This window comes from Carettochelys insculpta, chromosome 3, assembly GCF_033958435.1.
Source record: "Carettochelys insculpta isolate YL-2023 chromosome 3, ASM3395843v1, whole genome shotgun sequence".
In the NCBI taxonomy this organism is placed as follows: Eukaryota; Metazoa; Chordata; order Testudines; family Carettochelyidae; genus Carettochelys; species Carettochelys insculpta.
This window is the reverse complement of record NC_134139.1, coordinates 41550544-41565642: the sequence shown is the minus strand read 5'-3', so window position 1 is coordinate 41565642 and position 15099 is coordinate 41550544. Positions and strand designations below refer to the sequence as shown.

The 15099-nt window shown below is 44.0% G+C and overlaps 1 protein-coding gene across 2 annotated transcripts in view; it reads right to left on the bottom strand.

The window, feature by feature from the left end:
• CRIM1 (cysteine rich transmembrane BMP regulator 1) overlaps positions 1–12533 on the bottom strand; it is a 315027-nt gene extending 302494 nt beyond the window's left edge. The window contains exon 1 of one of the 2 annotated variants that reach the window (XM_074989676.1): positions 11799–12533. In XM_074989676.1, coding sequence (XP_074845777.1) covers positions 11799–12135 — 337 coding nt within the window. In that variant the 5' untranslated portion in view covers positions 12136–12533. The remainder of the gene's footprint in view (positions 1–11798) is intronic. The other variant, XM_074989675.1, reaches the window with a different exon arrangement.
• Between the last annotated feature and the right edge of the window lie 2566 nt (positions 12534–15099).

Here is a 15099-nt window from a genome sequence, read left to right as displayed (position 1 = left end):
TAGCAAAACTACTCTAACCTGAGAGACCATCTTGGTTACAACAATCTTGTGGCCCACTGAGATGAAGGAGAACAGCTCACATTGTCCACTGCTGGTCAAGAGACTCAGGCAAAACAGCTGAGACACAGCTTTTTGAAGTTACAGCTCCGGCTTGAGCTCCAAAATGCTGTGTACACTTAGCCTAATTTTTTTCTTTACATTCCTGGAATGCTGCTCTGGAAGTCAATGTCTTATGACAGCCCAAAAGAAATTATTCATGCATTCTGTTCTAGCATGACCTGCTTCAGCCTGTGCTGCCTTTTATGATCCACCTACTGTCACCAGGGATGAGACTAAACTACAGTCATACTACATACAACTACCTACCTATGCCAAGGACTCATGGCTGGAAGCCTCCATATCACAAATGTCAGACTGTGCCTCACAGACCTCTTTTCTGCTGGGGTTTGATAAAGGGAAAGTAAAACACTGCCACCATGAAGGTGGGGCAAGAGCATGGTAGCCCCATGGTTAAGTCAACAGAACTCCGCACAGCTGCGGGGCAGCATAGTCTGATTGCCAGAATCAACAGGAATGTGTTTGGTGGGCTCCAGCAGTACAGGGTCCTGGCTGTTCCTTGAATGGAACTGGCACAGTATCTCCTTCCTTCTTGATGGATAGTCCAAACTGAAGTAGGCTGCCTTCTTTTATATTGGAGCCACAGTTGGAGCATGTCCAGCTGGGCTGAAGTAGACTGGTTTTCCACAGCTGGTTTTCCACTGCCTTCACTCCTTCTACTTCAGTGCCTGGCAAGTATACCATATCTTAAGGCTCTCTCCTACCGCCCACCCACAGAAGTCAACTGTAACATTCTTCTCAAGGATCTAACACAGACCTGTGCAAAGTCAAGCTCACTGGCCCTTATGCAGTTTTATTGTAGTCTTGCAATTCCTTATTTTATTGGGAGTCTTCATATTTGTTATTTCTTACTGACTTTAGGACCTGTGGCTTCATGTGATAATCTCCATATTCTTATTTTGAGTGAAGTCTAACTCTCTTATCAAATAAAAACTTTGCAAATGTGACCCCTGAAAGCTCAAAAGCCAAAGCTGAATAAAGACTCTCAAATTCAGTTTGTTTACAGTTTACAACTTAACTATTTTTGAACATCTCAGATTGGCAGCCCTTACGTTACACCAGTCCTTCGCCTAACTGCCCCAGAGAACATTTTTCCAGTGTTCCATTATATAATTAAGGCCCCCTCACTTGTACTACAGGGGATCAGGAAATGTACGTGGAGTGGAATTTCAACTGCCCTAATAATTTTTCTTGCTTATTTAAGTACAGGAAATTGATTTGTGGGGAGACTAAATGCGCAATGGAGAGTAGAATCTTTGCAGCAATTTCCCAAACCCAGCTCAAATGCTAAATCCACTTATAAATTGGAGGACTGATTCTGAGATTACACTCTAAGAGGGGTTTTTTTTTTTTTAAATTAGCAGGTTCAGTTTATGGTTAGAAAAATGGTTACCTGAAGTTGAATTCTCAAGTTTAGACCTTGAAATTTGCAACTAAATACAACCTTCACATACCCCACACAACCATATTTGAATTCAGCATCTTGTAGTTATCTTTACTGCTGCTAACAAATCAAATGTCTCTTACTGTTAACTTTTCTGAAAACCCAGTTCAGCTATTACAGTTCTCAACAGCTCAAGAACAAAACCACCCACATACAAATGCCTAACCCACATTAGTTTGCAGTGACATGAAAGGTGAGCTACTGTAGCAGTCTGTTACATACTTCCTGCCAAATTTGCTACCAAAATGTTGCTGTCTTTAATATTTTACCTAAGAATAGCAACAGCAGAAGGTCACAGCATCACAGATTTGCTGCTCAAGAAAACAATATTCAACACTGTTAATAAAGTTCAGATTCTGGATCTTCAGATAGTTGATTACGTATTACAAAGCTGTTTTTATCACACACCCCTGAAACAACATCATGCACGCAGTGGTACTGTACAATGGCAACAAAACTAAACTAATTGATGTAAGGACTAGAGTCAAACAAGGGCAGTAGATAGTACATATGCTATTTAATATCTTCCTAGAAGCCATGCTCCAGGTTATTGGAGATGACCTCCCAAATAGAGCTAAAATAACTACAGGATGGGCTGCTTCAGAGCAAAGACCAAAACCATGTCATTGTCAGTAGCAGTACTCTAGTACACCAACGACAGACAGAGGTCAGTGCTACCTCAGAAGATGGTCTCCAAGCAATCAATGTTTTTTGCTGCATTCTACCTCAGTTTGGAACTGACTCTCAATGCACAAAAAATAAAATTATCTTTCAGCCAACACCTGCCATACTGTTACCCAAACCAAACATCATGGCAGATGACCAAGTGCTGTAAAATGTCAGCTAGGAATGTTAATGGTTTACCAGTTAGCATCATCTGCTTATCAGTTACAATTAACTGGTAGGGCCTGTTCCAGCCTTATGGGGATACTGTGGGTATGTGTGGGGGGGTTGCACCAGCCTGGCCAAAGCAATCACCATCCGCAGCGGCCAGGGTTGGGGTGGGGCAGAGGAAGCACTACAGAGATGTCCTTAAGAATGCTTTGGTAAAGTCAACATCGATACTGATGCCTGGGAGAAGCAGGAGGATGCTCAGGTAACCTGGAGGACCACTCTCAAGAACAGTGCCCAACACTTTGAAATCAGGTGTCATCTCTATGAAAAAGACCGGAGAACAAGATGTAAGGAGCCTGTCCGGACCCATATCAGCACCACTGACATTGGTACCAATAGAGATAGAGACTTCATGTGCAGCCAATCCCAGAAAGCGTTCCTTGCCAGAATTGGCCTAATTTGTCACTTTCATACTCATTGGTTATAGGCATCCAAGAGGAAATCTGAGTCAACATGAGGAATTCCAGAGAGAGAGAGAAAGTTGTTCTATAGATGGAGAATGATTGTGATGAAGTACTCATATGAAGTCCTGAAAAAGACTAGGAGAGGATTTGATTTGTACTGGACAACAAGATTTTTATTTATTTATTTATTTAAACCAGAAACTTTACATTTGCCTGGCATGGTAGAAGATTATGCATACCCTGTACAGAAAGCTTTTGTGGGCAAAGATCCCCTTTGTCAGATGCATGCAGACTATGTGCATCTAATGGCAGGTCTTTGCCCATGAAAGCTTGTGCTCCAAAAAGTCCATTAGTTTATAAGGTGTCATGGGACTTCTCATTGTTTGTAACTCTGAAGTTCTTAAAAACAATGTCCCCCGCCACAGAATCATAATTCTGAGATTTTACTGTACATGGCCTCTTTACTGCCTCAGGCAAACAAATTCTTTAAAATCTCTTCCCCCCATTCCTCCTACCATTCACTTACTGCCCCCTTCTTCTGCCACTTGAGAACTTATCTTAAAAAGGACCATTATGAGGAGTGATGAGCAAGTAGAACAGTGAACTATTATTGCTTGAAGAAATATGTCCATTACACTTGGCAAGTGCATACAGCATTCCCTTTTGTGCTCATTTAAAAAGGATATTAGCTACAGGACAGTTATTTAGATTCACCTTTGGTGTTTAAGAGTAAAATAAAGTATACCTTCCAAAGAGCATAAAATTAAATAGGAAATACACCCTAGACAATCCACATATTAAATACCTTAACATTCACTAAATAGGTTGCAGACTGTAGGCCAAGAGGTCAAATTAAGTCATCAGCAAAGGCAAGTGTTTGCGCCAACACAACTCCAGACTAACAGAAAGGTGGAGGAGGTCAGCTTTGCTGACATCTCTGTTCTGTTAATGAAGACAGAACATTTTGCTTTATCCTATGCTGTTAATAAACTTATACCTGGATGACCCCAAGTTCTGACAATGATCCATCAGATTACTTAGAAGGTACCAAAGAGAAACAGCAGATTTATGAGCCTTTTTGCTAACTTGATAGGGTAGGCACATTTCAGGATATTTCATTTGTTCTAGGGATAAGTGACGTAGCAGGAAGGTCTACTAACCTTGATGGATAAAATTAAGTTAGAGATATACTCTGTGGAATTTATAAACAAAAAGAACCACCACTATCTCTACACCCTGAGTGTGCCATATCCCCAGCTTAACATTTCAGAAAGAGGGGTTCAAACTTTAGGGAAACCTCAAGGCTTGATGAGGCAGTACTCTTTACCTGGAAGCTGCTTTGACTTCCCTTAGCCCCACCACCATTTTTTTTCCTGTTTTAATTGAAGCTTAAAATTCCAGCCCTTTTGATCATTAATTTGTGAATTAAAAAAAAACTAAAAAAAAAAGTCACAACAGTACAGCTGGAGTGCTCTAATGTAGATCCTTAGTAGTAACAGAAGAGGTTTTTCCTGACACTCTTATAGCCACGTCTCTGAGGGCAAGTCTACACTACAATGGAAGATCAAAACAAGGTATGCAATTCCAGCTATGTTACTCATGTAGCTGGAGTTCATGCACCTTAATTTGGGCTTCCGTGCCATCTCCACTAAGGGAGATCAACGGGAGCATTTGCTCTTGTTAGCTTCCGTTACTCCTAATGAGTGTCAGGAGTACTGGCACTGACACATGCACTCTGTAAATTCAATTCTGCACTTCCCTACCAGGTGTCAGTCTTCCTGGTAATTAAGACTACCCTGAAAGGTGACAGTCAGGTCAATGGAAGAATTCTTTTGTCAGCCTCCCTGTACCAACACTTAATTTAGCTTAACTACATCTTTTAGGGAGGTGTGAATTTCTGATACCACAAGATTTAACTAAATTATTCTGAATTTTAGGTGTAGACCAGCCCCAAGTCTAATCTTACACTGTGATGTATGGTGGAGACTGACTATATGAAAAAATAATTTGAAGGAGATGCAAAGGAGATTCATTTCAATGGGTGAAAAACCTCAAAACCTAGTAACTATTCAAGGGCTTATTCTGAAATAAAACAGTGCCCCACAGGGAGATAAAGTAGCATAATTATATACATTCACCCAAAAGTCACGTCCCAAAGAGATTTAGCTATCCTGCTCCCATTCCCCCCAAAAAGTGTGCATATAATTTATATAGCCAAGAGATTGCTTTGTTCAGGGAGACAGGTTAACTGTACCAGCAAAGTAACACTGCCAGTAGAAGATGCATCTTCACTAGGGGGTTTTGTACAGTAGATTAGCATTAGGTGTCAAACGTAGTATTTTATAGCTGATCAATATACCCAAGAAAGGAGAGGGTAATCATGCAATAGTGTTCAAAAGGTAACATGGCACCTCATAGTATCTCAAAGGGCAGAACTTGAGGAAAGTATCACTGACTCCACCTCCCATTTGACCCCATGTAAAGAAAGTAGTCTGAAAATATCTGAAATGCAAAACATTTAAAAAAAAATCAGCAAAACAAATGGTTTAACTGATAATGTTCAAACTTAAGTTCTTATGTTCAGGTACACACCAAGAATAAAAGCCCTTAGGTCAAATTTGACTTAACCTAAAAAATTAGGAAGTGAAGGGGAGTTAAGAATGGACTACTTAAAGTTAAAATTAACAACGCTGCACAAACAGGTAAGAAGTCCCAACTTCAAATGGTGCCATGGAAATCAAATGGTATTTCAGTTACAGAAGCAAAGTGTCATACTCCAAGATTATAAAGCAGTCCTGTAGCAACAGTAGCAGTAGTAGTTCTGTTAACTTCAAGATATTAACAATGCACATATACTGGACAAGCTACAGAGGGTTTAAAGGAAAAGCTACACATATTATTGAAGGTGGAGAAATACAGTGATAGCCATATTATCTAGTTATCTGCTTAGTCTGGAGTTATTTGAAAGAATTTTTACTAATGGAGGATTTTAGAAAAAGCAGGCCGAAGTAAGAAGACATAAAGCTTCAGATAAATATCAGCAAGATACAGCCAAAAGAGAACCTAATGCAGAAGATTACACAATGCAAGTTACAGCTATTTGGGCATATTTGAAGAATGAACGACAAACAAAAAAATCAAGACCCTGGTGTTCAAACCATCCATTATGCTGAATAGGAGAGGCAGACCCCACAGCGAATGGGAAGGTGATATAGTAGATTGGTGTGGAGCTAGTCAACAGAAACAAAGCCACTCCGCACTGGACAGGGAAAGATGGAAGGAAGCAGCAAAAGAGGCATCAGACGCCAACAGATTGAGTCCATGGCTGTTGATGATGACGACGAAACTGACAAACATGAGTAAAGTCCAGGCAGTAATTCTTGGCCACTAGAAGGCAGTCATTAAGTTCATTAGTAGATAAGGGACAACACCCCTTATGGTGATGTACCAAATTTGTACAAAATCTTGCTCAAAAAGGTGCATGTATATAATACACATACGTTAGTACTTATACATATGGTACACAGGTGAAGATTTCTCTAACTCATGTACCTAGTTTCTTACAATGCAAGTTTGAAACAAGCTACTGACAGCTCTAATTATTTTCTCCTGAAACAGAAAGCTTTTAAGAGGTTAAACAGCATTAGACTAAAGTAAACAACATAGTGATCTTTAAATCACATAACAGAGATTAATGGACATAATTGATAAAATTAGCATTCCCTGTTTCTGCTATAGTACCTTATTATCTAAGCAGAATTTCTCTGGCTACCAAAAGGCATGGTATGCTTGGGCATAGTCATATGAAGAATTATAAAAGGTGGTCAGACAACCCATCAGTTTGGTTATTTCAAGTCCATTTCAGCAACTCTGACAAGTAAAAAGATAATCATGGCTTAAAACAAATAAAAGCAATTGCAAATCCATTGGAAAATTATGTTTTTAGTGGCACCCTCTTCAGAAATTAAGTATTTAGTAGTCTGCTGTCATGTAAGTTTCCACCTATTTAAAATACTTGTGCAAAGCAATCAAAACCTCTCTCTATGAAGAGCAGTGAGGAGTGAAGACAAAAGTTTAATACTTTTTAAATTGGTAAGAAAAAAAGGCAGATGCACGCCAAGAGCGTATGGGTGTGGAGTGGAGGGAATATACCCTCACCACCAATAAGCAAGAGGAGAGCCTTTTACCTGCCTCTCACCCACCCTAACTTCACAGCACAAGACTCCTGCCCTAACCAGAATGGATGGATTCCAGCCACTTCTGGCAAACAAACTTGTTAAGTCTAATCACATATCCAGCCAATCAGTGTAATCTTTATGAAATGAGATGTTGATGACCATAAAGTGTGAGAATATGCACACCCACTAGTAAGTAATGGCAATAGTTCAAGCTACCCCAAGCTGCTCTTGTATCCTCATCACTTGGAACAAAAGGAAATCAACCACATTACAAAACAAACAAAACCTCTTACCCACAGACCACCAAGGTTTTGTGGTCTGAACACCCTCTCAGAGCAGCTAAATGGAAAAGAGGTAATGTCAAACTTTGTCAAGTTCTTCAAATTTAAAAACAAATGCTTTGCAATTCTGAACTTAGAAAAATAAGGCCACAGTTTATAATTCAGGTGTTTTATGTCCGGACACTTAGTTCTATATTTAGACAGCAAATTAAATGAGTATCCTTACATTCAGAGGTCTAGGATACCCCTGTCTTCCATCTAAGTCAGCAGGAGTTGCAGATGTTAATCTCTGGAGAACAAACGACTGAAAATTAAGTGCTTAAAGCATATGTTTGGGGTAGCTGGCTTTAGGCACATCTTTCGTATTGGCTTTGTCCAATACATGCCTAGCAACATATGTATATATTAAACCCTCCACCAAAACATGACACTCAGTTGCACAAACTTCTAAGACTGGAGGAAATGGGTGAACCAAATGCTAACCAAGCCATTTAATGCAGTAATAGATGGCATTCAGATCCTACACTAAAAAGCACAGTAGCAGAGCAATCTGAGCAGAATACCCAAGTTTGAGTTGACCAAAATTTCCTAAATCCACTTCCAAACACACACAGATTTCTAATATTAAACAAAAAGAGCCAGAGCGTGAAAAAGTCTGTTTCCCCAAAGTAAATGCACTAAAAGAGAAAATGTATGCAATTACATTAGATGCTCAATAGCTATACAAAAGTAGCTTAATCAAATGGCATAACTGTTCATTCTACTATATATTACAAAATGTTTCTGATTGTTCTCAGTAAACTACCAAGTTAATCCTAAGGCATCAAAAAGGAAGAGTTACAGCAAGATTTTTCATTGGTGATACATTTTGCACCTTTTGGTCCACAGCATATATAGGGGATTGATCATATTTGAATTGAATCCAATTAATCTCTCAAACTCAAGTTTCTCAATAGTAATATGTTGGCATCTTAAAATACACAGAAAGTACACAGTGTGTGTTAAAAAGCCATAAACAGGTTAATGTTATCATTAGAAGCTGCAAGAAATTACTCTCCATCATAAGACACTTTTGTCTAAAGATTAAATATACGAACTCAGTCCCTTTCTGAAATAGAGAATTCTCATTTTTCTCCCTTAAGCTTTCCTTTAATGAGGAAAAGTAGCATTACCTAATATGCAATAACCTTGACCTAGGAACTGTGAAAACTACAAACCCTTTTTTTCCTTGTTTTTTTCTAAATTAAATCAGCAAAATAGTGGCATCCTGAGATAAAATAATCTGTGCAAACACTGTTGATGTATGGGTTCAACATCAATTCATACAGAACAATCCACTTTCTACGATATCAAAGCCACTGGTAGCAGTATTTTCAGGATTAGAGGCAAGTTATGAATGTAAATTCCTCTACTGGAAGATAGCCATCACAAAACGACTTCGTTCCATCAAAAGTGGAAAGCACACAGATACCGCCTTTTTCTCAAAAAAGACATCACCTGAAGTAGCTGTAATTGAAACAATCGTATCAGTCTCTGAAGTACAGGATCCTGACAACATGAGTAAGTTACTGCTATGTCAGAAAGGGTCTGTGTTAATGTTGTCTTTGCTAAGCCATTCACAAAGCCAAAAAAAATCTACATTTACAGCTGTAACCAGCAGGGGTCATTTCAGTGTAAAAATTGCAGTGAAAGGAACAGACAAAAAAGTAAAAGGTATCAGTTTCTATTCACAGTTATATACATTGTTTCCTTAGCTAGTGGATTTCAGTTTTATTGAAGCACATCTGTTGCAGAAGAACTGAAATCACTGCAATGGACTTGACATACAGTGATTTCTTTTACCCTGATAGTCTAAGGAGAAGAAACTAGTATATACTTTATAGTATTACCAGCTAGCACTAAGGCAGACAACCTACCTGCAAGTTATAGGTGTAAACTGTCTGATTAGTTAAAAAACAGGGCCTTTCAGTGGTTTATACATAAAACACTAAAATTTCTTTCACCCCAAACAAAAACAGTTCAGGTACATTCTGAAGTTTCAGAGTTTAGGACAAGACAATTTCATGCAGAACTTCACATAAAGCAATATTTATCCTTGTAGTATACTCTAGATTTGTAAAAGTAGTAACTGCTTTAATGGTTGTTTGAAGTATTCCCCAAAAGTTTCCCTTGATGATTGCTGCATGAACAACTGGAACTAGTTTTCAGCCACAGAGTTAAAGGAAATATAATCTTGCCAATGGATGCCTCACAGCATTTTTAAGAGTATATGGGATGTTCCTAGTTGAAACCATGCACTGTTCATATTGCATCACTTCAAAAAGAATGAAATGTTTCTAAACTGCCAGAGCAGTCCACACTGTGAGTAAGAGGAGAACTGGATTGTCAAGACATTTAATTACTGTAGGTGTTCATTATTCCACTCTCCAAATCAAGCTATGCTTATACTTAGAACATGCCTGGACAGGACCATTATCCAAACAACCAAAAGACATTTTAATCCTAACTATTTACATACTTATAATTTGTTATAGACCCCTATATTTGTTTTAAATCCAACTTATTTCCACCTATGTGGGGGTGCAAGGAATAATACAAAATAGAATGAATCAAGCAAGCCTTAAAATACACAAGTTATTAAAATACACAACCCATTTCTGACTTCAGCTCTGCCCATACAACCCAACTGAACAAATTCGAAAAGAAATATTTTATTTTATTTATTTTTTTGCATACACAGGACACACCAACTTCTTATTTTTATGTTGTAGTTTGTAACTGGATTGTGAGTAATATCATTTACAAACTAATGTTGTATAGTAAAACAATATGTTTACCAGCAAATAAGATACATAGAATGGTGTTAGTTTGGTCAGGACAACGGTTTTATTGAATAGGTTTTGTTGTGTTTTATTGTTTTCAGATTTTGGACGAAATCCTACTTCTTAAAAGATATTTCCGGACTCTCTACTGCCCTCTAGCTCTAAAGCCAAGGACACCCTCTCCTCTCACTTTCCAGAATTGTCCAGTCTGTCTTTAAAAAACACCTCTTAAAATTAAGCATTTCTCACAATGAACAACTATTTCTAATTGCCATTTATTTTACTTTTATTCTTACATTTTAAGTCTTCCCTTCCTCAGCTACCTGACAAATGACAAAGAATCAGGACTCCTTCCCCCTACTTGTAATCAAGTAGCTAAAGTGGAAAATATCCCTGCATTTCCTAGTATGTAATCCTCTTCGCACCACATGAAGCAGGCAAACAGACTGGTAGCCTGGAGATGAGTTACTGCGATACGGATTTTTCTCTCGTAGCAAAAAGGGAAAAGACGCCGTTCACAGGAGTGGGGAAGCTAAGGGAGGAGGGAAGGTGTTAAGTGACAGGAACAGGAAGGAGACGTTTGCCATAGACGATCAGCCTTTGTGTTTCCTTACACAGATGGAATCCGGAATAAGCATCACGTGTATTATTGAGCTCTGTTTATTCCACAAGGGCACGTTGCCAAGCTGTTGTTTCAAGCGCTTTAAATCTTATCAAGAAAATTGGCAGGGACATTAGTAATGGGCCACATTGACACTAAATCTACGAATGAAAAAGAATTTGTATTGCAGCAGTTTGGGAATTATAACAAAGCTACCTCAAACTGTTCAATGTTTCAAAGCATGTTTTTCCCAACAACAACAACTTTCAGTTAAATCCTGCCTGAAAGTTAGCGCGAAGGCAGGAAAGTTGTGGCCAGAGCATTATTACTACCGATCTAACACTCTCCAGTTTAGGAGAGCCAGTCTCAAATAAGAAATGGTATGGCTGGCAGAAGCAGAGCCTTTGCCAATCTCGAGACTAACAGGCAGTAGCTCAGACTCTCTCCTTCTTGTACCGAAAGATGCTAAGAGGGATACAATTCAATCCCGGTCCTCCACCAAAACAAAGACGGGAAATCCTCACTTAAACGTAAGCAAGCGACACAGACTGAAAAGAGACGCAGGAGAACGCATAAGCACAACCTCCTCGGAGCTGCAAATAAATAAAAAGGGCACCTGCCCCGGCTCGGCGGAAGGGCTGGAAAAGAATCACGTGTCGCACGGCGATTTAACGGCGGGGGGAAGGAGCAGAAAACCCGAGCCAACTCCGGGATCTGGGGGGAACCCATGAGCCAGCCTGCCATGCCCTCGCAGGGTCGTGCTTCTCCCTCCCCGCCCCCCCACGCAGGGAGGCCAGCGCGGACACCCAGTAGACAGACAGGTCCCCATGCGAAGCCACTCGCCCGTAAAAGCCCCGCAGTGCACCCAGCCTCGGCACGGGGCTAGCGGAGGGGAGCGCCCCAGCCGCAAAGTGGCGGGACCCCTGTTCCCGGCCCTGCAGCTGGCGAACGAGCGGGACCGTCAGGCTCCTCTCGCTCCCCGCAGCGCAGCTGAACCCCGCGGAGGGGCAGGCTGGGGCAGCCCGGCCAGGAGCCGGGAAGGGGCCGCCGCCTTTACCTTCGCAGACGCCCACTTCGTACTCGGTGATGGAGTCGCCGTTGAGCGGGGGGCGGATGACACAGCGCAGCCCGCGGTCGCAGGCTCCGTGCAGCCCGTAGACGCCCCCGCAGCTCTCGTTGCGCTGCCGGGCGCACATGAAGCAGCAGCCGCAGATGCCCAGCACGATGCTGCCGGGGCAGCTCTTGGGCTCCTCGCACTTGGACTCGTCGCAGGGGAGGCAGACGAGCGCCCGCGTCCCGGACTCGCCCAGCAGCACCAGCAGCAGCCACCCCGCCGCCAGGTGCCAGCCGCCGCCCGGGCGCCTCTTCCCCGCCAAGACCGCTGCCAGGTACATCCCGGCCGCCGCAGCCCAGCCCGGCCCGGGGGAGCCGCGCAGAAGCCCCCGCGCCAGGTCACGGATCCCAGAGTCCGGCACGAACCAGCCCAGCGCCGGCTCCTGCCCGCCGCCTCCGCCTGCGGCCCCCCGAGAAAAGTTTCCTCTCGGCGGCGCCAGCCAAACTTCTGCTCCAGGCGGCAGAGGCGGCGGCGGCTCCACCCGCTCTCCTCCGGCAGGCAACGTCCGTCAGTCCCTCGCCTGCCCCCTGCGGGCTCCGCGGCTCCCCCGCCCGGCCGGCTGGCTCCTCGCTCGCTTGCTCGACTCCGTGAGGGGGCGCGCGCGCGACGGCGGCGGCGGCTCCCGGGATGAGGGCAGCGGTTGGCTCTGCCCCTCTCGCTGCCCGAGCCCGGACTCCAGCCTCCGGCTGCCTGCGACTCTCCCAGCTCCGCACGCGACCCCGCCCCGTCCCCCATTGGGCGACGAGCGAGTTCGCCCCGCCTCCCTTGCCCGTCCGCTCAGCTCATTGGCTAACTCACTCGGGCAGCTCCTCCCACTCCGCCTCAGCCCCTCTTCGTGGAGCTAGAGGCGCAGCGACAGCCGCTTGGGCCCCACCGCCGCGGCCGTCTCCCTCCGCCCTTGCCTCGCCCGGGCGGGGGCGGAGCAACGCGAGGGCGGGTTCAGCGGAGCCGTGTAGCTGTGCGGGCCCGAGTTCCCTGCCCCTGCTGGGGCCCCGCACGGCCGGGAAGGCGGGAGCGGGGGAGCCGCGGAAGGCAGCGTCCCGCGCCCGGGGCTCCCCCCTTCCCGGGGGCCCAGACCGCTCCCTGCTCTTACCGGCCCTCCACAGCCCAGGCCCCCTCCGAGCGCGGGGCATTGCTGGGCTCCCGGCCCCGTTCCGGGGCGGGCGGAGGTTGCGCTGCGATTTGCTGGCTCGGGCGGGGATGAGCCTGGCATAACACCCCGGCTAGGGGGAGGCGTCGCCGCCCTGCCCGTAACGGCGCTGATAACCCCTCGCCAAAGGGCTGGCTGCGCTCCCGCTTCTCCCTCCCACCCGGGACGAACCTCCATGGCTCCCGTCTGCTCCAAACCCCGAGCTTTCCACTTAACGAGCCCCGCGAGCAGCCCAGAGCGCGCGGCCGGGGCATGCAGGGCAGCGCTTGCCAATGCACACCCCAGGCGTACAGTATTCTCGGTCTCCACTGGAGCAAAAATATGAAGCTTTCCCGCTTATCGGTAGATCTCCCTGTCAAAGCACTGCCCTTCCCTGACTGAAAACAGAGGAGCATTCCTCCGAGGAAACAGGGATATGAAAAAATTAAGCAGGAGAGCGAGTGTGGGGGAGTTAAGGACTCATTGAATTAAATAGCTGAACTACAGCCCAGTGGCGGAACAGAATGGTGAGTAATAAGAGGTGGGAAGTATAAATAAATAAATAGTGTGCTTGGCTATCAATAAATTGTAGGGCAAGGAGCCAGCTAGGTGACAACCCCGGAAGGCCAGCAGTTCTTCAGACTGGGGTAGGGGTTGGTATAAGTCCTGTGTTGCAGAATGCCGAAGGTACAAGGTAATGGCAGGGTGTGCCAAACTGATGAAGGACAACAAATAATGATGTGGCTTACAGGAACAGAGTACAGTAAGCCCACCTCAGCACAACCTTATTAGTTCTCCAGCTGATAAAGTCAATACCCTGACAGAGGTGGCCAAAGAGGAACAAAGGAATGCAGTCCATCGCAAAAACAAATGAAAATATTGTATTGTCTTGGTGATATCTTCACTGACCCCCTAGTCCTATAATCCCCAGATATTAAGAACAAAAGATGCCTTAACAATGGGTTAGATCCATTACTAGATGGAGAAAGTAAACATGATGATAATGAGACGGCACAAATATTTAACAATATTTCTATTTTTATTTGGAAAGAAAAAGGATGTTGCACATCATATCGTACAAACATCGCAAAAGTAATGTTTATTAGTCATTAAGGAGGCTTCTAAAGGGCATCCACTAGGGATAACAAATTTTAAATCATCAGGCTCAGAAAACTTACCCAAGTGTCCTAAAAAATTAGCTGAGGCAATTGCTGACCTGCTTGATGTGACTCTAACACTGAAATAATCGCAAAAATTTCCAGAAGACTGGAAAAGCAGTAATTTTTAAGGGTTAGAGAAAATGCCTTACTGTGAGAGCCTTAAAGAGCTCAATTGATTTAGTTTATCAGAAAGGAGATTGAGAGATGACTTAATTACAGTGAGAAAATACAGAGAATCTCCAATACTCTTTAGCAGAGAAAGGCATCTCTTGAACAAATGTCTGTATAACAAGACAAATGTAAATTAGAAATAAGCCACAAATTTTTAACAGTGAAGATGAGTTCCTATTGGAAAAAACTACAAAAGTAAGTAACAGATTCTCCATTTCTTTCTTGTCTTCATGGCAAGACTGGATGCATTTTTGGAAGATATGCTTTAGACCAATGGTTCTCAGTCATGGGCCACATGAAACTCAATTAGCACACAGCTGAAATCCAGGTATATATTAAAGGTTGAAGGGTCCATGGGCTTCAGGGATCAGGGCTCCCAGCCAGGCAGGAGTTGGCCTCAAGAGGTCTGTGGCAGCTGCATGGCTGGGGTCAGGCCCCAGGTCTCCCAGCCAGCCCCGCGCAGTCAAAAGTCCAGGACGTACACCCTCCTCCACAATACCTGAGGCTGGCTTCACATGGGGGAGGTCCAGGCTGCAATCCAATCCTCCCAGCTGCCAGACTACATAGAAGTTGTGCAGTGGGGATCCAGGGCTGCTGCCAGGGCAGCTGTCCAGTCCTGTTTGGGTGGTGTTATGGAGGTCAGCCTTATCAAAATTCTGGGAGATGGGTGTCCAGCCTTGCATGGTCCAAGGTCAGCAAGGGAGTCTCATGGCAGGGGTCTGGGACTCCTTCCCAATCCAACAGAGTGGAAGGGCAGTGGTTCTGCCCAGGACTGCAGGCTGGG